The sequence below is a fragment of the Myxocyprinus asiaticus genome, chromosome 12 (genome assembly GCF_019703515.2).
Source record: "Myxocyprinus asiaticus isolate MX2 ecotype Aquarium Trade chromosome 12, UBuf_Myxa_2, whole genome shotgun sequence".
In the NCBI taxonomy this organism is placed as follows: Eukaryota; Metazoa; Chordata; class Actinopteri; order Cypriniformes; family Catostomidae; genus Myxocyprinus; species Myxocyprinus asiaticus.
This window is the reverse complement of record NC_059355.1, coordinates 23,538,293-23,563,306: the sequence shown is the minus strand read 5'-3', so window position 1 is coordinate 23,563,306 and position 25,014 is coordinate 23,538,293. Positions and strand designations below refer to the sequence as shown.

The 25,014-nt window shown below is 42.8% G+C and overlaps 1 protein-coding gene across 4 annotated transcripts in view; it reads right to left on the bottom strand.

Annotated features, from left to right (window-relative positions):
- LOC127449634 (piggyBac transposable element-derived protein 3-like) overlaps window positions 1-25,014 on the bottom strand; it is a 201,945-nt gene that overhangs the window by 30,917 nt on the left and 146,014 nt on the right. For all 4 annotated transcript variants that reach the window (XR_007898764.1, XR_007898765.1, XM_051713167.1 and 1 more), the window contains exon 4: window positions 16,059-16,264. Coding sequence is in view for 2 of the 4 variants with exons in the window: in XM_051713167.1 (XP_051569127.1) it covers window positions 16,059-16,264 (206 nt within the window). In the remaining 2 variants the exon portion in view is untranslated. The remainder of the gene's footprint in view (window positions 1-16,058; window positions 16,265-25,014) is intronic.

Here is a 25,014-nt window from a genome sequence, read left to right as displayed (position 1 = left end):
TGGCCGTTATCTCTCCCCTCCGGATAGTCTCGAGTGCTTGGGGCACCAGCACGCCGAGGCTGCTTTCGTGGAGGGGTCGTGTTCTCATTGCGAGAACATGCCCATGAGAATGTTGCGGTCGCGGCTCACTTTTTCTTCGTTAAGCAAGGAGCCACCATGTCTGCTTCCCAACCCGGTCCGTTCTGGGCTGAAACTCAGGCGGCCGGGTCGGCGAGCGCCGCGAGCGATCTGGATGTGGACATGGGAGCATTTCTGCCGGCTCAGCCCCCACGACCTCCCATCCCCCAGCACGCTCGTTCTATCTGGAAGAGCTGTCGAGCGACGCAGGCGGTCTGCCTCAGGGTGGATTTAATGTCTCATTTGCGGCTTGTGACGAGGATGAGTTATCGGTCGCAGCATTGGAGAGTGGACGAATCTTCTGAGCTCCCGCTCACGAGCGGTAGAGCTCAGGATGAGGCGGACGCTGAGATGACAGCCGTGCTTGCCTGGGTGGCTGCGAACATCGTGCTAAAGTGGAAGGTGCCTGTACAAGTTTCACGGGCCCGTCCATCTTAACTACCCTCAACGGCGGAGCGGCTAAGGGATATGTCGATCTTCTCCAGGTAGAGCGTGCCGTAGTAGTGCATTTATGCCTGCAGGGCGCAGCCACCTGGAGGGACCGACCAAGGCTCCCTTCCAAGGCCTGTAAGTTCTCTTCCTCATTGATGATGAAGGCTTACATGGCTACGGGGTCGGGCCGCCTCCGCCCTGCACGCCATGGCCATCCTGCAGGTTCACCAGGCCAAGGCGTTGAAAGATCTGCATGAGGGTAGAACCGACCCAGGGCTTATGCAGGAACTGCATACCGTCCCCTGGACCGGATGATGTCCACTCTGGTGGTCCAAGAGCGGCACCTGTGGCTCAACCTTGCGGAGATGCGTGACGCTGAGAAGGTTCGCTTTCTCGATTCAACCATCTTTTGGCGACACTGTCGAGGACTTCGCCCATCAGTTCTTGACAGTGAGGAAGCAAACGGAGGCGATCAAACACATCTTGCCGTGGCACAACTCGGCCGCCTTCAGGCCTCCAAAGTCCCGTGCCCCATCTGCCTCTCGCCAGGGCCGTTCTCCTGCGGTCCAGCCCTGGCTCCCTCACCATCGGAGCCCATGTGCCAGTCTGTGAGAAGAAGATCCTCCCTTAGGAAGGATCCTAAGATCCTAAGCTCCACCTGCCCGTCAGCTGGCCCCCAAGAACCTTCATTAGTACTAGGATTGTTTAAAAATACATGTAGGAACTGGCTCTTGAGAGAGGACATTTTTCCTTCATTTACGATTTTTCACATAGTAACTCCTGTTTCAGGATCTTTGTGACATAATTAATCACATGTCTGACACATGGATTTGATCATTGTTTCTACCGTCTGTCTGTAGAGAAGTTGTGTATGCCATGGCTGGACTTTGATAGGGGAGCGTGTGCAGCTTCAGAAGAGCCTCAGGAGATGAATGGTGATCTGGAGGGTGCTTGTGGTCTGGCAGAGGAAGAGACAGCTCTTGGAAAACTCCTGTTCTTCTGATTCCTCTAAGACTGGGCCTTAGTGACATCAACGAAGCCTACATTGAACCACTCAAGGTAAGTATTTAATATCTGTTGTACAAATAGATGTGAGCACTCAGCAACATTCTGTTAAGGTTAGTTGCTGAAACCTGTGTGTTCAACTTTATTTTCATATCTTATCCACAGCAATGCTTCATGATGCCTCAGTCTTTAGGAGTGATAGGTGACAAGCCGAACAGTGCTCACTACTTTATTGGCTTTATAGGTAAGCAAAGTTTATTAGGCTAAACCCATCTATGCCATTAGTCACAAAGCAGTCTGGAAGTTGATCTGTGGTGTAGACATGAAGTAAATGTTGAAAGCTTTATGGCAGTATATTCTATTAAAACTGCATCATGCTCTTCTTATTGATGCCGTCCTGCAGGTGATGAGCTGATTTATCTAGACCCCCATACCACACAACCAGCTGTGGATCCGAGTGAAGATGGTCAGTTCCCAGACGACTCCTACCACTGCCAGCATCCTCCCTGCCGAATGCACATCTGTGAGCTTGACCCCTCCATTGCTGCTGTAAGTAGTGCCTTGTGCAACGTAAACACACATTTTTAGACCTTACCAGGGAAGTAACTAGGTAAAAGTAGCAACACTACTAACCAACAACATTTTCCAGTGGCGTACCAGTAGTTCAGCTATTTTCAAAATAGTGTAGCTTGTCCAGTAAAAAGCTACATTTCCCAACAAGCATCACTGTTTGCACACGCAGCTTGACAGCCAAGCAAGTTGCACAGTAATCAAATGCCTGCAGAAACAGGTGTATAAAACATTATAATCTCTTTTGATAATCATACACCTGAAGCACAAATGCTAGCACTGCAGCATTGTTTATCAGTTGGGTTGCTAGGAGACATCTCTAATGAGAGTCAAACCCCTGCTAAGCTAATGGGAGTGGGGAATGAATGAAATTATGGTCGGAGATCAGAGATATCAAGTAGGAATATCCCTCATCCAACTTGAATGGAACGCAGCATAACCATGAACCCTGACGAAATGAAATTTATTGCAAGCAACTTTTAAATCACAAATATTATTAGATAGATTTTTCCAGGTATTATAGACCTCCTTGGTAGATTCATATGAAAAATTATGATTTTTGAATGTCTGTTTGAGAGACATTAATTTCACAAAACAGTCATGCTGCAGTTAAAATTAGGCTTGCTTGAGCATTAAGTTCTGGCTTTCGTGTGTGGATGTGTTTTAAAATGTCAATTGGTATTACTAGTTAGCTGCAACATAATGAATGATGCCAAAGGCATAGGGTGTCTTATTCATTGTGAAACTGTGTTTTCTTAATGGCGAATCACACTGAAGGCCTAGACTTTAAATGCATGGCCCACCATTGCTCAGATCTAATGGCGGACTTCCACTGGGCGGACGCAGAGGAAAAGGTAAGCACTATCCACCTTTATCCTATGTCCCGTGATGCCTAGCGAGAAATATGGGTGTTATTTCCATTGTCAAGTTAGCACAGCTGTTGTTGCGGCATACGTCCATTCATTCTTCTGTTGTGGTATTGGGATTTTGAGAGCATGTATGATTTTTGTATGGACATACATCAGTCACTATATCAGTGTCTTACTGAACATTAATAAACTGCTAAAAATTCATAAATACAAAGAAAGCACGAACATAAATGGCGCGCTGTTTCTCCCAGTTACAGTTGAGATTTAATCTAAGCACAAACACAACATATCCAGCAAAATGATTGCTTGTTTAGTGGAGTACCTGTGTTAGTTCAGCTTCAGATGTGTGTGCTTGTCATCTTGTCACCCTGCATGTTCAAATCAGACAGACACACTGAGGAAGAGCTGTGAAGTTCTCATCCTTGGTATGTTATCGCTTTTTCAAGTTTTCCGATCGGATGGTTATTTCCTTTTAAATCCACATGAAAGTTTAAACATTTGTTTGGCGGATGATTGACTGATGAGATGTGGTGCTTCACTGCTGTCCGGGACGCATTAGGATGGCATTTTAAACCTCAATTGCAATGTGGTTTTTGACTACCTCTGTATGTGTTTTTGTGATCCAATCACAAAACATTTTGCACCACGTTTACAACTATATTTAGCACTGACCTTGTGATCGGATCATCCAAAATATGTCTTATTACCAGCTGTAAACAGGGTCTTGAAATGACTGCAGCCAGAGTTAGGGAATGCTGTAGAACAATTTCCGGTGGAAGTCCCACCCACATTTGTTTCCCCAGTATGACCCCCAGGATAAAGGTGGATAAATCTACTTTCTTTCATCGTTTTACTTAGTGGTTTACCCATGTAATGTTAAATGTCACTTTAGAGATGTTATTTTTTGCATTTATACGTTTTTCGAGGTGGCCCTGACACGGGTGACCCAGGGATGAGGTGACTGACTCCGACCGGTCTTGTGAGTATAACATCGCCGAGTGCCCTCTGGGCCTCGGCACCCACATGGTCAATAAAAAAGCAGTTTCCTCATTCCCTTGGTCAGCGTGCTCATGACGGCCAAGCGCTGGAAGTCTTTCCATCAACCAGTCGGATGCGAGTACCTCGCGTTCCCTCGTTCTCCGTCAAGAGATGACCGGCAAACAGGTAAGTGTGCTGGTTTCTGGGGCCGCTTGCCCACCCCAGCCACCGGCCACCGTTGTGGGCTTGCGGAGCAGCATGACCCCCTGGGTTGTCTTCCTTGTGGGGTGCCTGCTCTGCCTTGCCACAACCACCCTTCCCAGGCATGATGAATCCAGTTGTCCCTTGGTGCTGTTGGCACGGAGTCTGGAGGCCTGGTTAGCGCTCTCCAGCCCCTCGCGGTGGCTCAGCAGGACGATTCGCCTCGGCTACGCGATCCTGTTTGCCAGACACCTGCCCAGGTTCAGTGGCATCCTCTCCAATGCGGTGCCGAGCGAGGGTGCCTCCGTCCTCCGGGTGGAGGTTGCCACCCTTCTGGCAAAAGGAGCAATAGAACCCGTTCCCATAGCCGAGTCACACAAGGGCTTTTACAGCCCTTATTTTATTGTGCCCAATCTTGGACCTGAGTGCCTTGAACAAGGCCTTACATAGGCTTCCGTTCAGGATGTTAAAGCAGAAGTACATCCTGGCGTCAGTATGACATCAAGATTGGTTCGCGGCCATTGACCTGAAGGATGCATACTTTCACATATCGATCCTTCCTCGACACAGACCCTTTCTTCAGTTTGCCTTCGAGGGATGAGCATACCAGTACAAGGTCCTCCCCTTTGGTCTGTCCCTGTCCCCTTGCGTCTTTACCAAGGTCGCAGAGGCTGCCCTGGCCCCGTTAAGGGAGAAGGGCATACGCATTCTCAATTATCTTGACGACTGACTAATCCTAGATTACTCGCGTGATCTATTGTGTGATACAGGGAACTTGTGCTGCAGCAACTCGACCGACTCGGGCTTCAGGTCAACTGGGAGAAGAGCAAGCTCTCCCCTGTCCAGAGCATCTCTTTTCTCTGTATAGAGTTGGACCTGACCTGAAAAGCTTCAGGCAGAAGCCAGTGAAACAATTTCAGAGGCTTCTGGGGCATATGGCATCCTCAGTGGCAGTTCTCCCCCTAGGGTTGATGCACATGAGACCGTTTCAGCACTGGCTACAGACTCGAATCCCGAGGTAGGCATGGCACCATGGCACCCAGAGTGTGACTATAATGCCACAGTGCCGTCAGACTTTCAGCCCTTGGTCGGACCTGGCATTTCTACAGGTGGGCGTTCCCTTAGAGCAGGTTTCAAGGCGTGTCGCAGTCACGACAGAAACCTCGAACTCGGGCTGGGGCACTGTATGCAATGGGCAAGCAGTATCGGGGCTCTGGACGGGGCCCCGACTCCAATGGCCCATCAACTACTTAGAGTTGCTGGCAGTATTGCTGGCCCTGCGGAAGCTTCGGCCATTGATTCAGGGCAAGCATGTGTTGGTCCGGACCGACAACACAGCGACCGTAGTGTACATAAACCACCATGGCAGCGTACAGTCGTGTCGTATGTCGCAACTCGCCCGCCGCCTCCTCCTTTGGAATCAACAGACGTTGAAGTCTCTGCAAGCTACTCACCTTCCAGGCATCCTCAACCATGCAGCGGACACGCTCTCATGGCAGGTAACGCTCTGCGGGGAGTGGAGACTCCACCCTCACACAGTCCAGCTGATTTGGGAGAGATTCGAGGAGGAGCAGGTAGACCTGTTCACCCCTCGAGAGTCCTCTCACTGCCCCCTTTGGTACTCCCTGTCCGAGGCTTCCCTTGGCACGGATGCCTTAGTGCACAGCTGGCCTCGGGGGCTACGCAAGTATGCGTTTCCTCCAGTGAGCCTCATTGCACAGACACTGTGCAAAGTCAGGGAGGATGGGCAGCAAGTCCTGTTCGTTGCGCCATACTGGCCCAACCGGACTTGGTTCTCAGATCTGATGCTCCTGGCAGTAGCCCCTCCCTGGCACATTCCCCTGATGCAGGAATTTTTCACTCAGGGGCAGGGCACGCTCTGGCACCCACGGCCAGACCTCTGGAATGTCCATGTCTGGCTCCTGGATGGGACGTGGAAGACCTAGTGGATCTTCCACCAGCAGTGTTAAATACGATCACTCAGGCCAGAGCCCCTTCTACAAGGCGGCTGTATGCCTTGAAGTGGCGTCTTTTTGCAAAATGGTGTTATTTCCGTGGGGAAGACCCACAGAGGTGCGCGGTCGGGTCTGTGCTGTCTTTCCTACAGGAAGGGCTGGAGAGATGGCTGTCTCCCTCTACCCTGAAGGTGTACGTGGCTGCTATAGCAGCGTATCTTGATACACTGGATGGGAGACCCTCACAACAGCACGACCTGATCACCAGGTTCCTCAAAGGTGCGAGGAGGTTGAATCCTCCTAGACCGTGCCTGATTCCCTCTAGGGATCTCTCTGTGGTCCTACCTGCCCAACAGAGAGCCCCCTTTGAGCCCCTGGAGCAGGCCGAGCTCAGCACCTTGTCACTGAAGATGGCCCTCCTGGTGGCGCTCACTTACATCAAGAGGGTGGGGGACCTACAGGTGCTCTCTGTCACCAGCGAATGCCTGGAGTTCGGGCCGGCACACTCTCATGTGATCCTGAGACCTCGGCCCGGTTACGTGCCCAAAGTTCCCACCACTCCCTTTCAGGACCAGGTGGTGAACCTGCAAGCACTTCCTTCAGAGAAGGAAGACCTGGCCTTGTCATTGCTATGTCCAGTTCACACCCTGCACATTTATCTAGACCGCACGCAGAGCTTCAGATGCTCGGAACAGCTCTTTGTCTGTTTTGGAGGGCAGCAGAAGGGGAAAGCTGTCTCCAAACAGAGGCTGGCCCATTGGATTGTGGATGCCATTTCCTTGGCTTACCAGTCACAAGGCCTGCCGTGCCCCTTGAGAGTCCGGGTGCACTCCACTAGAGGTGTTGCATCCTCTTGGGCACTGGCAAGTGGGGCCTCTCTAGCAGACATATGCAGAGCTGAGGGATGGGCTACACCCAATACCTTTGCGAGGTTTTACAACCTACGCATAGAACCGGTTTCATCCCGAGTGTTATGGGGTAACAGCAGGTAGGCCGGGCAGCTGGATGGGTGTACCGCTTGAATTTACACCTTTCCCCTTTTTCAAGGTGATAATGTGCGCTATTTTGTCCACAACTGTTCCCCGTAACTGGTGAACCCTGGACGCCTCTTAAGACTTAAGCACTGTTTGGTGACAAACTCCAGGCCCAGTACTCATGGTATGCCCCTTTTCAGGTGAGCCCGTGTACTCGGGCTCAGTGCTCCATACATGGTGATTCCCCCCTCGGTAATCCCGTATAACGCATTTCCACTGTTCGGTTTCCCCTCAGGTGAACCCTGTGTTTCCCCTCATCTGACCTTTGCTCTGCTTCGGCCACTGTTGCTGTGCACCATCTCTGTAGATAGGGTCCTCCCAGTGGTATCATTCCATATGTGAACTTCCCCGTTGGTAAGTCCATGTAAGGTATTCTCCACATGTTAACCTCCCTCCGGTAGGATGTGGTCTCTGTAGTGCCCTCCCTCCTGGAGAGGGAAGAGCACTTCCCAGCGCTATTCTAGAAGGTGCTTGGCGGGAAATTGCTTAACAACAAAAATCAGGAAAGGCCACCACCTGTAGCCTCCTTGGGTAAGTGCCTCCTTCCCTCTTAACTCGCTGGAAGGTCACGACGTGGTTGAGCGCTCACTGCGAGGCACGCAGCAGCTTGCCCATGTCCACTCTTCCATACCTCATGACACGGTTCAGCGCCTGCAGCGTTTCCTATAGGAACCCCTAGTGTCACTACATCGACACAACGTCGAGTGAGTGACAGACAGGGAATGTCTAGGTTATCAGTGTAACCTCTGTTCCCTGATGGAGGGAACGAGACGATGTGACCCTCCTGCCGCGGTGCTGAACCAGCCGCTGACATGGCTGGGACTTTCTATCGGCTCCTCTGCATAAATCTGAATGAGTGGTGCACGCCATCTCCTTTTATACCCATATGTCCAGGGTGGAGAGTGGCATGCAAATTCCACTTGCCAGTTCTCATTGGCCTTTTCTATTTTAAGCAAAGGTGATTGGGGCTCTCAAGATCGAACCCCTAGTGTCACTACATCAACACAATGTCTCGTTCCCTCCATCAGGGAACAGAGGTTACACCAGTAACCTAGACGTTTTCCATTATTGGATTATGGATTGATCACTGCCTGTTTTGTTTTTTTTGTTTGTTTTTTTTTTTGTTTTTTAATCAGTTTGGAAGCATGTGCACAGTTTTGTAGCAACACTGCCCGACTGGCTGAAACATATCAAAGCCAATAAACAAAACAAAACAAAAAAGTGGGTATTTCTAGCATTGTTGCAGATTTTACATTAATGGATGCAGCTCTCATAGGTTTTTTTGATTGTATGAATTTGTTTTTACTCTCTTTTTATTCTGCAAATGAAATAAACTTCTGTTTCTCTTTCTCTGTTTCTCTTACTCTGAAGTTCTCTACAGAAAGCAACATGAATGAAGGTCTCCCCAAACCCTCATTCAGAGAGAATTATTCCTAGACTCAAAATATCTTTAGCCATCATTAAACTAATGCAGTACTCATTAGTGTCCATACATGTGCACACAAGACTGGCTGATCAAACCACAGGACACACACATTGCATTATCTAAAGGTTATATTAGAGTTTGATTGTCATCACGTTAACAGTTAAGGGCTTTTAAAAAAAAAAATAATGCCATGTGAAAATCAAGTAATATTTAGACTACCAGGTTCTTTGACTTCATGATCTGACTTGATTTAATGTGTGAGCTGACATTCTCAACTAATAACATCTAAATAAGTTAACTTTTAACTTCAGATGTCACACTATCATTGGAAAATACAGGAAAATTAGTTAAGCTTGGCTATTGAATTGCTATATATAAATATAACAAATGAACGCAGGGGGAAAATGATCAATATAGCCTTTAATTTTACACCTCGTTGATCATGTCAATATCTTACACACCTGTAGCAATCAGTAGGAAAACTGACTCTTTCTAGATTTCCACGGTGAGTGTATATGACCTCTGAGCTGAGAATACTAATACTGCATATCTCCTTAAAATGAAAAGAAAAAGATTTGAGCATGCAAATCTACATCGGCTAGTTCAGCACCTTGTCATGCAATCTGAAATTTTAAAAAAGAAATAGGCTCTATAACAGACACACATGCATGCATGCATGCACGCACGCACACAGACACATGCACACATGAACGCACGTACGCACACACACCAAACAAAAACTACGTAACCCACTCACACTGGCTACATGCGGCACGTTCCATTAATATACACTGGCGACGAAAGGTTTGTAATAATGTACAGATTTTGCTGTTTCGGAAGGAAAATGGTACTTTAATTCACCAAAGTTCCCTATCTGTCACTCACTCGAAGTTGTATTGATGTAGTGACACTAGGGGTCACTCTTCGGAGCCCGAGACACCTCTGGTCTTTGATAAAAGGCCAATGAAAATTGGCGAGTGGTATTTGCATGCCACTCCCCCGAACATACGGATATAAAAGGAGCTGGTATGCAACCACTCATTCAGATTTTCTCTTCGGAGCCGAATGGTCATGCTCACTGAGCTGAATTCCCATGACTGTTCATTCACCTCTGCTGGATCTGACGGCACATTTCAGTGGCTTCTCCCTCCTCTGCACTGGTGCACTGCAGAGAATGCCCCTGGGTGCTTTGGCATAAAAAAAAGAGTATATTTTTCTAAAAGAGTATATTTCTCTAAAAGAGCGGCACACACGGCACGTCTTTTTAAAGACGTGTCTTTTTAAAGATGCCTTTCCTTTGTGTGTTATTCCTGGTTGAGCTCGTTATCTCTCGCCTTCTGATGGTCACGATCACTGTCTTTCATGTCTGGGCACTGCTCACGCGGAGACAATGTTCGTGGATGGGTCATTTACTCATTGCGAGAACATGTCCATGGCAACGATGCGGTCGCGGCTTACCTTCGTAAGAAAGCAAGCCACCCCAGAGACTCCCCGCCTCGGTCCTTCTACCCACGGGTATGAGGCCAGTGTGGCTAGCACTGGGGGCGATTTGGGGACCCCAATGGGACCGCCTCCTCCGGGTAACCCCCCCGCGGACCTCCCATTCCCCAGCACGCTCGTCTGCCCCGATCGGTCTTCCGGGTGATTCTGCCGGCTCGTCTCACAGCGAGTTCGACCTCTTATTCGGAGCCTGTGAAAGTGATGAGGTCTCGAGCGCAGCATCAGAGAGTGGGCTCGTCCAGTCGGACGCGGAAGCCTCAGCTGGGCTCCTCCCTTCGGGTGCGGTCACCCAGTCACAGGCTGACGCGGATATGATAACATGCTTTCGCCGCTCAAAGCCACGCCCCGCCCCCGTTCCTTTCTTCCCGGAGGTGCATGAAGAGCTGACAAGGTCGTGGGAGGCACTTTTTACTGCCCAGTCCCGATCTTTCAGCTTCCCCGCCCTCACTACCCTCGATGGTGGGGTGGCCAAGGGCTATTTGGCAATCCCCCCGGTGGATAAAGGCGCTCGCAGTGCACCTATGCCCGCAGAGCGCCGCCACCTGGCGCGGGCGCACAAAGCTCCCGTCCAAGGCCTGTAGGTTTACGTTATCTCTGACGGCCAAGGTCTACGGTGCCGCTGGACAAGCCACCTCCGCCCTGCAAGCCATGGCTCTCCTGCAAGTCTGGATTCTCCATGTCTGGCCCCTGGACAGGATGCGGAAGACCTAAGCGGTCTACCACCCATGGTGGTAGACATGATCACTCAGCCTAGGGCCCCCTCTACGAGGCACCTGTATGCCGTTAAGTGGCGTCTGCTAACTAAGTGGTGTTCTTCCCGATGGGAAGACCCCCAGAGATGTGCAGTCAGATCGGTGCTTTACTTCCTGCAGGAGAGGTTGGAAGGGCAGCTGTCCCCTTCCACCTTGAAGGTGTACGTTGCTGCTATATAGCAGTACACCATGACACAGTCAATGGTAAGTCCTTAGGGAAGCACGACCTGACCATCAGGTTCCTGAGAGGCGCCAGGAGGCTGAACTCCTCCAGTCCGCACCTCGTTCCCTCATTGGACATCTCTGTAGTTCTTCAGGGTCTACAGAGAGCCCCCTTTGAGCCTTTGCAGTCAGCTGAGCTTAAGGCACTCTCCTTGAAGACTGCCCTCCTGACTGCGCTCACTTCCATCAAGAGGGTAGGAGACCTGCAAGCGTTCTCTGTCAGCAAAACGTGCCTGGAATTCGGTCCAGGCTACTCTCACGTGATCTTGAGACCCCGACCGGGCTATGTGCTCAAGGTTCCCACGACCCCTTTTAGGGACCAGGTGGTGAACCTGCGAGCACTGCCTCAGGAGGAGGCAGACCCAGCCCTGTCATTGCAGTGTCTGGTGTGCGCTTTACGCATCTATTTGGATCGCACGCAGAGATTTAGGATCTCTGAGCAGCTCTTTGTCTGCTTTGGTGCACAGCAGAAAGGAAGCATTGTCTCCAAGCAGAGGATCGCTCACTGGCTCATTGACGCCATAGTTATGGCATATCATGCCCAGGACGTGCCGCCCCCGGTAGGGCTAAGAGCCCATTCTACCAGGGGTGTAGCGGCCTCCTGGGCCCTGGCCAGGGGTGCCTCTCTAACAGACATTTGCAGAGCAGCGGGCTGGGCAACACCCAACACCTTTGCGAAGTTCTACAACTTCCGGGTGGAACCGGTTTCGTCCTGGGTAGTGGCACGCAATACAAGCAGATAAGCCTGGGTTAGCCGGCCGGGTGTATCACTTGCACATAGCGCCTTTCACCTCCTCTGAGCTGAAGACGTGCGCAATTAATTCCCAGTAGTGTTCACAAACAATGTTCCCTGGTTGACATCCTCCGAGCCCTGTGGCAGTCGAGTTTTCAGAGAGACTCGCTGCCAGCCCAGTACACATGCTAACTAAGAGCCCTGTTCTGGGGTACGTGCTCCGCATGTGGCGGTTCCCTGTAAGGTAACCCCATGCGATGTATATCTTCTGCTAATTTGTTTCCCTGATGGCTTACTGCATCTTCCTTGGGCAGAGCCCCCTCTGCCACAGTCTCCATGTTTGTAGTAACTCCTCCCCCATTGGGTAGGACCTACCATGAGACTTCTCCACATGATCGGCAAGACCATGTGACGTATTTTCCAGTTAAATATCCCCCCTTTCTCTGGGCAAGGTGTGGTCTCCACGGTATCCTCCCCTTGGGAGTGGTCTGCCCATCACACACCGCCAGTTCACGTAACAGTTCAGCCAGTTGCGGTGTTTTGTATAGGGACCCCTAGTGTCACTACATCGACACAACGTCGAGTGAGTGACAGATAGGTAATGACACGGTTACTTGCATAACCTCCATTCCCTGATGGACGGAACGAGACGTTGTGTCCCTCCTGCCACAATGCTGAACTACCCGGACCTTGTCTCAGCTCCTCAGCATAAAACCTGAATGAGTGGTTGCATACCAGCTCCTTTTATACCCATATATTCGGGGGAGTGGCATGCAAATACCACTTGCCAATTTTCATTGGCCTTTTATCAAAGACCAGAGGTGTCTTGGGTTCCCAAGAGTGACCCCTAGTGTCACTACATCGACACGTCTCGTTCCCTCCATCAGGGAACGGAGGTTACGCAAGTAACCATGACGTTTTACTGATGTAAAAAACAGCACCATCACTATTTGAAAAAAGTCATTTTTTATCAAATCTAGATAGGCCCCATTTCCAGCAGCCATCATTCTAACACCTTATCCTTGAGAAATCATGCTAAATAGTACTAGAAAATCACTTGCCATTGTATCAAACACAGTTGAAAGCTATTTGGTTCATTAAATGAAGCTTAATTAAGTCTTTGTGTTTGTTTTTAAATTGCCAAAGTATGCAATAGACTGGCATGTCTTAAGGTCAATATTAGGTAAAAAATGGCAAAAAAGAAACAGCTTTCTCTAGAAACTTGTCAGCCAATCATTGTTTTGAGGAATGAAGGCTATACAATGCTTGAAATTGCAAAAAAAACTGAAGATTTCATACAAAGGTGTACACTATGGTCTTCAAAGACAAAGAACAACTGGCTCTAACAAGGACAGAAAGAGATGTGGCAGGCCAGATGTACAACTAAACAAGAGGATAAGTACATCAGAGTCTCTAGTTTGAGAAATAGATGCCTCACATGTCCTCAGCTGACAGATTCATTGAAATCTACCCGCTCAACACCATTTTCATGTACAACAGTAAAGAGAAAACTCAAGGGTGCAGGCCTTATGGCAAGAATTGCATAGAAAAAGCCACTTTTGAAACAGAAAAACAAAAAGAAAAGATTAGAGTGGGCAAAGAAACACACAGTGTTATGGATCTTAACCCCACTGAGCTTTTGTGGAATCAGTTAAGGTGCATGAGAATTGCCCGACAAGACAGCCACATCTATGGCAAGTGCTACAGGAAGCATGGGGTGAAATGTCACCTGAGTATCTGGACAAACTGACAGCTAGAATGCCAATGATCTGCAAAGCTGTCATTGCTGCACGTGGAGGATTTTTTGATGAGAACTCTTTGAAGTAGTTTAAGAAGTTCTGAACATTTTTCACATTATTAATGTCCTGACTATACATTCAGTGTTCAGTTGAATGCCGCTTTGTGAATAAAAGTACCAATTTCTTTCCATAAGAGCAAAATCTGTACATTATTCCAAACTTTTGGCCGCCAGTGTAGTATAAATTGGTGTCCCATGTTTTTAAGCTTTAGATGCCTTGTTTTTTTGTTGTGAGAGCTATTAGATATGTTAGATAAACTATTATCTAACATGAAATTTAGCTAGCATGAAGTAGCTAGTTTTAAACATATCAAATGCCTTTTTACCTCAGAGGTCTTCTTGACTGTATCTAAAATCATACACAGTAAAATCTGTTGCTATTCAACTCATTGTATTAAAACATTTTTAATTATTAACAAAATGTAATTGCCAAAATGAAGTAATTTTCAACTGTGCCCTACATTTTGTGCACAGCCCTGTAAGTGCATGATTTTCCACACATTACAAAAATGTAACATTTCTTAGAATTTTAGATTATTAGAACACTTCTACATGGCTGGAAGATAAGTGAAAAAAATCACATTCCATTCTCTCTCTCTCTCTCTCTCTCTCTCTCTCTCTCTCTCTCTCTCTCTTTTACTGCATTCATCAATCAAAACTATTTAACCCTGTTACCTAAAAATGACATTTTTATTTTTATTTTCTTTTATGGTAAATAATTTATCAATAACTACAAAACAACATTTGGCCCCAAAATGGCTAGCCTCTACTAGTAATAGCTTAATTTATGCATGCAACCCTATTGCTTTTAACCCTGTTACCCATGCTGGTGCATTTAAAAAATAAATAAATAAATAAATAAATAAATAATAATAATAATAATAATAATAATAATAAAATAATTATTCATCAATTGTTTATTCTATTTTTTTTTTTCTATTTCATTTTAATGTTTATTTAATGTTTATTGCTAGAAAAAAAAAAAAAAAATATTTCAAGAGGCTCAGACTCTATTTTGTACCCTATCCGTGCCGTACACAACAAGGACAAAAACACCCTCAGGATGCTACAGGAACCTCAGAGTGATCTAATTTCCCTACAGTTGGCTTATTGCTTTACTGATTATATTGTTGAAGGTACAGAAGTAAATTAAGAGTGTGATAGTAAAGGGCTGATTGAAATCTAATCAAACTGATCTCAACTTTAATCGCGAATTAGTAATGACCTGAGGCAGCAGCAGGGTTGGGGAGTAACGAAATACATGCAACAGGATTACGTATTTAAAATGCAAAATATAAGTAACTGTATTCCACTACAGTTACAAATTAAATAATTGGTATTTAGAATAGTTACATTCAAAAATGTATTTTGATGACTGAAGATATTACTTTGCATTTTATTGTCATTTGTTTCATTTAATATTTAGTCCTTTCAGATAGAAAAATGTATACATATAAATGATGTGATCCAAAGTGCATTTGAACAGCGGTGAAACACTTTCTTATGATGTGTTACATTCAAATGAGCAGACAGAGAAGTAAGTTTGAAGTAAGTTTGGAGCACAAGAAACAGAAATAAACCTTGTGTAAATTGTCAGCTTTACACTAAGCTAAAATGCTATTTCTAGCCATTTTACATGCACATGTTACCAGGCACGATCATATTTTTTATCATGTTTTTTATCTTGTTTTAGAAACAACACTGCATAAGATATTTAGGTTTTTCAGAGAATGTATTTTTAACATGTGTATTTTTTCTTACTGTACTGGCAGAGTTTTTATAGTCAAAACAAGTGAAAAAATCTACCACTGCTGAAGAAGTAATCCAAAGTATTTAGAATACGTTACTGACCTTGAGTAATCTAACAGAATACGTTACAAATTACATTTTACAGCATGTATTCTGTCATCTGTAGTGGAATACATTTCAAAAGTAACCCTCCCAACCCTGGGCAGCAGTGGCTTGTAAAAAATATCTCAACCGCAAACACGCACACAAACAAACACGCACAACATGCAACCATGAAACATAAAAGTCTTATAAGCCATGCTTTAAAATGAAAAGAGTTGTTAAATCCGACACACACACATACACACTTTAAAAACACACATATGAGGAATGAAGCATATGCATGATCCGAACAGAACAAATGTGTTAGCTGGAACACATATAACAAAAACAAAAACCGCCATGGCCTCTATCTCACCTTTTTATTCTCTGATGTCACAAGGTAGTTGGTGTTTGCAAATGGTGTCACATGGTTTATTGCCATTTATATAATTAGACAGCCACAGATGTTCACACCTCCTGCCAACCCCAAACCTCAATTCCTAAATTAATTTTAACCTCCCTACCCATCTCTAAAACAGGTTGTTCTGGAACAGGGAGGGGCTTTTTTACTGGGAACGTTCTCAACCAGGTGTTTAGCCACAAGACAGGTATCAACATGGCCCAGGCAGTACTCACTTGATTAACAGGGCTTCACTAATCAGGCCAAAGCAGATTGCGGCTGTCTTGAAGAGTGTGTGTGGAGGGGGATTGTCAAAAGCAGTCATCATTCGGTACACCACGTATGGCACCAGAGCCAACAGGAGAACAGCGATGGCTAGAATGGGCCAGGTGTGCCACTGAGAGGCCACGGTCCGCCAGGGTGCACATCTTTGCAGCTGATACTGAGGGAGATACAGAGAGGAACTCACATTAATGGGGACAAACAGAAGGTTGGCAATCAAAGGAGGAGATGATTTATGGAAAATCCTCATAAACATCCATTGTTCAGGAAAGAAAGCTAATACACAGTAAAAGTGTATAATTTTTTTCAATGTAAAAATACTTTCTCCTACCCCAGCTTAATGTGCAGAGACAACTATTATTAAGACAAGTGTAGGCTGACATCCCCAAAAAAGTGAGGGCTCTGTAGTCTATAGACATATTACTCTTTTTGTTCAAGCATCCCACCAGCTGAACACAGCAACACTGACTCAACCAATGGCATGAGTTTTGGACGGGACTATTTGTATGGCCAACCAGGAAAAGATGTGGAACTAGTTCGCAAACAGTAATTATTTCTGCAATTCAGCTTGTTGGCACAGAAATTACACACTTCATTTTAATCTAAAAGTGCTTCTAAAGTGGTAACATCTAAATTATTATTGTTTTATTTTAAGTCATATACATTATTTGATATTACTGGTTATAGGCTTAATTAAGGGTTACACCAATTTTTGAAGGGTCTGATCAAGAAGAAAAAGATCTTTAAGGTAACAAACAAACACATTCAGAAAATAAGTAATACTTATATGGTCAAAAAGTAAAGATAAACAAATAAATCACTGATTCTTGAGATAAGGGACAAAACATGTTTCACATACAAAAGTCATCTTTATTTAAAAAAAATCAAGAAATTCATAATAATAAAATACTGAAAAAACAAAATCTAAAGGAAATGTGTATACTCATGTATTACTTATATTTTTAAACAATTTCATTATTTTCTTTTTTAAAGATGCAGTATGTAAGATTCAGAAACCCTTGTTATTAATGACACCTGTGGCCGTTAAGTGAACTGCAGCCATGATCACGTGCACTCCATAGTGACCAAAACAAAGAGACTGAACGTGATTCGCCAGCATCATGATGACAGATAAGGTAGCATAATTAAAATTACACAGTTATGATTGTTTTACTACAAACTTTGAGACTGTATATTATATTTGACTCTCCAGTGCTGGAACAGGGCTAAAACAAAGTGTGGATATTGGTCTGGCTATGCAAGACTGTAGTTTGAAATAATCACTTTTCTTTGCATGATACATTGACTGCATTTATACGATAGCCTATGTTGCCGTTAGCTAGCTAGCCAGCTTTATCAATATCTGTTAGCTGAATTTGGTGGATGATGACAGTAGCTGTTTATAAAATAGAATGTGCATTATAAATTTGTTGACACAATTCAGTATTGATGTTATTCCATCACAACTGACATTTTGATATATCGATGCGCTATTGTTTTATAATAATAGAATGTATATATTTTCTGTATAACCAAGTTACATTACACTAATGAATGGAGCTTTTTGCATTATCTTGAACATTGTCTAGCATTCATTTCATGTGTTATTGTAGTTTACCTTGCTGAATAATTACAGATTAACATTATGTCAGTTACTGTGAATCAGCATACCTGACTTTTAGTATAAAAGTCAGCTAGATCGTTGAAATTATTTGAAAGTTACGAAGCAAGGTAGCTTGCAATTCGTCAGCATTAGCAGGCAAGGTCAAGTTAGCTAAAATTACACAGATCAATCCTTATGGCACTATATTTCACATGCTTTGCAGTTATGTAAGCTTACCTGTCCAATAAGAAGAATGCCAACTCAGGGTCTGTTTTGATCCCCAAAACTGAACGAAGGTCCCTCCAGGACTCAAATACCCTGCTGATGTTTACTCTAGTTTTCTCTCGACCACGATCACGTTTCCGCTTAGCCAGATGGGATTCAGTAAATGTTTTTTTTTTTTTTTTTTTTTTTTTGGCTTACTCTGAGTTTGTGTAGGAGTCGGTGTTGTGCTGGGAGCCGGACGTTTGCTGGATTCCATCTCTAAGATAACGTCACCTAGTGTTGCATTTTGTTGTCGCTGTTCAATAGCGGAAGAGAAGCACTGAGGCAAGGCTCTCGGGAGCGCGCATAAACGTCACATCTTTTGGATTTTCCCAGCAAAAGCGACCCGCTCCCTTCGCATGAAAATCAGTCTACAGGCTTTAATAGGCAACCAAGGAAATCCGGGAAGGGCTCATTTTTTAAGTTGTGATACAAGCCGTTCACACCTTGGCAAAAAAAAGGTGAATATTACATGAAAAAATTTACATATTGCACCTTTAAATACATGCTATGTACTTGGAAGGACATGTAACTTAACCTGTCCTCAGCTAAAGGTCACAATGTTAAACTGCCAAACAAAGTATTTAAAAATGCAACAAATTCATAAATATAAATATCAAATGAAAGGTAGGGATCTGTAAGATATCAAACAATACACAAAATAAACGTTATATTATATTTTCCATAAAAAAAATAAAAAAAATGTTCGTCAAAGTTGTGTCACTTTGCGTCAACTCCATCAGATTTGTTTTTTAGAATCCTGAATAATTTAGATAATGTCATGGTCAGCTATAACTCTGAGTACCCCTTTCACACTTCCTGCTCATGGTGGATCCAACAGTAGGACACGTGGTCTGGTAAGTTTTATGTTTAAAAAAAAAAAAACTAAAAACAAAATGTATATATTTTAAACAAACAATGTTGAAGTCTCTGTGTTCACTGCTTCAACATGTCAACTCATTGTGATATATGTGATATTTATGTTAGAACTGTGGTGTAAAGTGGCATTTGGCATTTTAGTTTAGGTTAGAGGCAGCTTTAACTGAGGAAAAGCACTGAATGGCTCCAGTGTACACACATGGTTAAGATGGAAAAATATTCACTTTTGTCAGCTCCGTCAGAATAATAATAATAATAATAATAAAAAAATAAAAAAATAAAAAAAATATAATATATATATATATATATATATATATATATATATATATATATATATATATATATATATTATCACTTAACTCCTTTACTGAACATCATTATTAGATAATTAAAGAATTTCCACTTTTGTTGGTTGGATCAAATTAAAATAGAATGCTTTTTAGTGAGTCTGACGAAGTTGTCACAAATTACAGTAAGATGTATGTTATGAAGTGAATAAATGTCAATTTTCAGAAAAAAAGTTTTTTTTTATTTATTTATAAAAACCTGTTTCTTAAAGATTTGTTAGCTAAGACCTTAATTTGTTTACAAATATATATATTTCAAATTAATTTAGTATTACAAAATAAAAATTCAGATTTTAAACATGTTTGTCCCTTATCTCAAGAATCAGTGAAATAATAATAATAAAAAAAAATAAACAGTCCAATATTTAGTTAAACAATAATTACTTGTCATCAGGGTTGGGAGGGTTACTTTTGAAATGTATTCCACTACAGATTACAGAATACGTATTCCGTTAGATTACTCAAGGTCAGTAACGTATTCTAAATACTTTGGATTACTTCTTTAGCAGCGGTAGATTGTTTCATTTGTTTTGACAAAATACACATGTTAAAAATACATTCTCTGATTAACCTAAATATCTTATGCAGTGTTATAATAACAAAAATTATTATCAAGAATAAAATTTTTGCCCTGATATCAAAGGTCTTACTAGAAAAAAAGAAATTATGATCCAACGTGAATTTTCTTGATAAAAAAATAAGATGGTGCCTGGTAACGTGCATGTAAAATGGTTAGAAATAGCATTTTAGCTTAGCATAAAGCTGACAATTTACACAAGGTTTATTTCTATTTCTTGTGCTCCAAACTTACTTCTCTGTCTGCTCGTATGAATGTAACCCATCATAAGAAAGTGTTTCACCACTGTTCAAATGCACTTTGGATCACATCATTTATATGTATAAATGTTTTCCTTGTGAAAGGACTAAAAATTAAATGAAACAAATGACAATAAAATACAAAGTAATCTCTTCATTAATCAAACTATTTTTGAATGTAACTGTATTCTAATTACCAATGATTTAAATTATATCTGTAGTGGAATACAGTTACTTATATTTTGTATTTTAAATACATAATCCCTTTACACGTATTTCGTTACCCCCAACCCTGCTTGTCATTTTAACACAGGGAGTTCAAGTTATTTCAGATATTTGAATATTTCTGATGTGAAATACTGAATAAAAGCTTGAAGAGAAGTTGCACACTGTTTTGTTTTCATTATGTGTCCCGACGTGTAGTCATTAGGGCTCAGCAGAAAACAAACAAGCCACCTTTGTGAGGCTAAACATCTCTCCCGACTACAGCTTGTGGCTTCACACCTGTTCTTGCTCTCTCTCGCTCCCTCCCTATCTCTCTCCCCTTGGCTTCAGGCATGGAGAACAACTCAGCCACACATAGAGTTGGGTTTGTGTGATTCTCTCTCTCTCTCTCTCTCTCACTGTGTGTGTGTGTGTGTGTGTGTGTGTGCACTCTTGCGCCCTCAGGCACTTTGTCGCTGACATTTTGTTTTATAGCCTGTTTTATTAATATTCTTGCCACTTACCAAATTAATATCCGACTTGGTGAGAAATTTAATAACCACAAAATATTTTACAGGAAAGTATTTACTCTGAGCAAGTAGATGAATAGATCACCACATCCTCAATTCATCTCAGAAACATATAAAGCAAACAGCTATTATTTTTCTAATGGATTCTGTAGGCCACACAGAATGTTCACCTGACATTGTGCATATTAGTTATATTATCTTTACACCTTTTACAACTTAACTTTAGCATTATTTTTGAAGGATTAGTTCACCTAAAAGGCAAATTCTGTTAGTATTTACTCCCAGTAATGCTGTTTTAAACCCATATGACTTTCTTTCCTCTGCGGAACACCAAAGGGTATTTTTTAAAAGAATGTCAGTATTGATTTCCATACAATAGCAGTTGATTGTGACTCACTTTAAAGCTTAAAAAAGGACTCAGAAATGTCATAACAAAAGTCCATGTGACTTGTGCATCATTTTCCAATATAATTACTTTCTATGATGAACTTTTCATCATCAGGACTTTATCAAATTTAAAGGAATAGTTCACCCAAAAATGAAAATTCTATAATCATTAACTCACCTTCAGGCCATCCCAAATGTTTATGACTGACATTCTTCTGGAGAACACAAAGTTTTTAGAAGAAAATCTCAGCTCTGTTAGTCCATACAATACAAGTTAATGGTGGCCAGAACTTTGAAGATCCAAAAGCACATAAAGGCAGAATAAAAGTAATCCATACGACTCCAGTGGTTAAATCCATGTCTTTGGAAGGGATATAATATATGTGGGTGAGAAACAGAGCAATATTTTAAGACCTCTTTTACTATAAATATCCACTTTGACATTCACTTCGACATTCTTCATCTTTTGTTTTTTTGGCGATATTCATTCTTTGTACATATCGCCACCTACTGGTCGGGGCTGGTCAAAGGTGGAGATTTATAGTAAAAAAGGACTTACCCACACCTACCGCATTGCTTCTGTAGATATGGATTTAAAAACTGGAGTCGTATGGATTACTTCAATGCTGCCAAAGTTCTGGCCACCATTAACTTGCATTGTATGATCTACAGAGCTGAGATATTATTCTAAAAATTCTGCAGAAGAAGAAAATCCATACGGATCTGGAATGGCATGAGGGTGAGTAAATGATGAGAGAATTTTAATTTTTGGGTGAACTATCTCTCTAAATCCAAAAGTATATTTCAGTTTTGACACGAACACTCAGCATCTGCGAACAGTTGAACGGGAGCATGTCAAAGTATACTTCATACGACTGTGCGCACATTCACAGGCGTTTGGTGCATGTGCACCATGACAGCTATTAGATACTGTACTATTTCTCTTCAGGAGTTAAGACCCATAAAGATGTCTTTATAGTCCTTTAGACTCGAGTTATACAATTACAGGTATCTCATGGCCTCCTCACAGATGCACTCTTGACGTTCACATCCACTGTTGTTGTTTTAACCTTTCTCTCCTGTTGTTTACCGGCAATTACATCTTCTTCTAGGGCTTCTTCGTGACAACAACGGCTCAAATGTGAGTGTTGCCACATTGATTGTGGACATACTAATTAGTGCAAAGAATTCCAGGCTCATACGCATTCTGTACACTAAAAGGCGCACTGTTAGAAAAATTTGGCTGTGCACGTTCAGTGCTCCTGCACTCTGCTGATGGTGAGATTTGCGTCAAACATCCTGTGCTGTGCGTCCGCGTTTGACCAAAGTATACTTTGGGCTTTAGTCGTTATTTACTCTCAAATCGAATCAAATCAAAATCAAATCAAATTAAATTGCAAATTCATGTAAACAGTGCACAAATTCAATAAGGTTACAGGTCAATAACATCAAACTTAATTGATTCTTGTTTCATAACTTTTGTTACAAGACACAACTGAGGTTTGATGTTAATGCCATGTTGCTATATTGGATTTGTGAGCTTTTTGTTTACACAAATTTACAATAAATTGATATGAGAGTAAAAATGTAACATTTGGTCTGTTTGTCTTAAAAATTATATGCTTGTATGCCTTGAAGACCTGGAATATGATGTCCAAGTTTACTTTTATGGCACTTCTGGGTGCTTTTTTAAGCTTTAAAAGTAAGTCACTATCAACTGCTATTATATGGAAGTCGATGATTGTGACATTCTTTAAAGAAATATCCTTTTGTGTTCCACAGAAGAAAGAAATTCATATGGGTTTTGGACATGGGGATGAGCAAATAATCCCAGAATTGTCTTTTTGGGGGGAATTATTATTCATTGAAATCTCAGTCAGGCATCAATATAGTCCTCACGAAAACCATTTTTTAGTCCATATTAAAAAGTATTTTGTGGATGAGGAGCAACAAATTAATTTAGAAAAAGGTACCCAAAGAAAAAGAAAAAGGAACTCGAGAACAAGGGGAAAAAAACAAAAAAACAGACAAGCTAACCACTCATGGTGTGATATCTGGAACAGCATTTAATTAGTGTCCCTGCCTCATCTGCAAATGCATACTACCGCCTCTCTTGTGTTAGAACAGCTATTCATTAATTAGATTCTTTGTGGCAAGTGCCACTGAACTATCTGCAATGTTTAAGGTTGCATCAAGCCGCAGTAAGTGCTTTTCTGACAGTGGGATGCATCCATCTTCATTTCTCAGCCACTCTGTCTACTCTGCCCTTCAGCCAGAGAGAGAAAAAGCGTGAGGGAGAGAGATAGAAGGGAAGAAAGAAAGAGAGCTTCAGAGGACCTGATACGACTCATCCCATGTAGACCCTGACTTTTCACCTGCTTTTATTTCCGCACTGAAGCTAATTAATTTACAGAGGTAAACTTGTGAAGGCATACAAGAGCTCCCATGATCTAAGCTAAGGTGGCTGCTGTACCTCGGCACATACTGGTACATATACACAACAATATTTGAAACTTTTCAAGGTTTAACTAAAAAAAAAAAAAAAAAAATTATAAATCCACATCAAAGCCAAACAAACAAACACAGGCCGGATTCCTACTGCAATCATGTATGGAGAATTCCCTCACTTCTTAATCTGTTCCACTAGCACACAGATACTTCCTGAATTGCCTTTTCTCCCTCCACATAGCTCAATCTGCACTGTGTACCTACACAACCCCCATACCTGCCTAATCTTCATCCAAACAGCCCTCCTCCACCTGAATGTAAATACTCTACACATCATCTGGGGTAATATGGGGTAATATTGGTGTTTGTTTAGTCAGGGAGGGAAGGTGGCATTTGCAGTACAAGCAAGGTAGTCTATATATGTGGATGGACCGTATTGCCCGATAAGGGTACTGATGGATAAATGGATTTTGGTTTTACTACAGGGGTATTTGATGACAGTTTGAACCAGCTGTTTTTAATGGGGGCTGTGTGCTTTGAGTACATTTAAGGGGGTATTTATACAACCCAAGGATAGGGGACATTTGAAAGTATGGGGCCTACAGTATGTGGATGGTCTTAAAAGAGTTTAAATTTTGTTGATTTCTTTCACCCTCATAGGCCTATACCTTTTTACGCTAAGCAAGGCCCAGACTGACTTCATACACCTTGTAGTCTACTCACAATGCTTTTTATCTCTTTTCTTAAAATTGAAGTGCGTAATTTTGTTTTAAGTTAAAGGAATAGTTCTCATTATTTACTCACCCTAATGTCACGTTAAACCCATATGACTTTCATTCTCTGTGGAACACAAAAGGTGAATTAAAAAGTTTTAAAAGTCTTCTCAAGGTTCATTTACCATGCCTTGTCACAGGTTTGGTCACGAGACGTGATGACAACCAATGAGTTCTGATGTTATCAATATATTTGATTTAAGTAGCTTACTTCAATATGGTTTAATTTGAGCGTAAATAAGGACTTCAAATTTCGTGCTGTTCTTTGCACAAAGTGATTATATCGCTTCAGAAGACTTGGCATATAGTGCATGATTCATATAAATTATTTTTACAGTTGATTTTAGGTATATTTTTGTCCTTTTTCGTGCTTGACAGACTGGCGTCACTCTTCACTCAGAATCCATTATTGTATATAACCCCGTGAAAACGTTAACAAAAATTCACCTTTTGTGTTCCACTGAAGAAAAAAGTCATAGGGTGACATAAGGGTGAACTTAGGGTCATCATTGTGTGAACTATTCCTTTAAAATACCCCAGGACACCAATAAGCCAATTGTTGGTTGATTCCCCGAAAAGTGTACACACTTTTGCTCAGGTTGTTTGAGCATATTGACCAGAGTGACACAGCAGCATTGGCTCAACCAATGACTAGCATT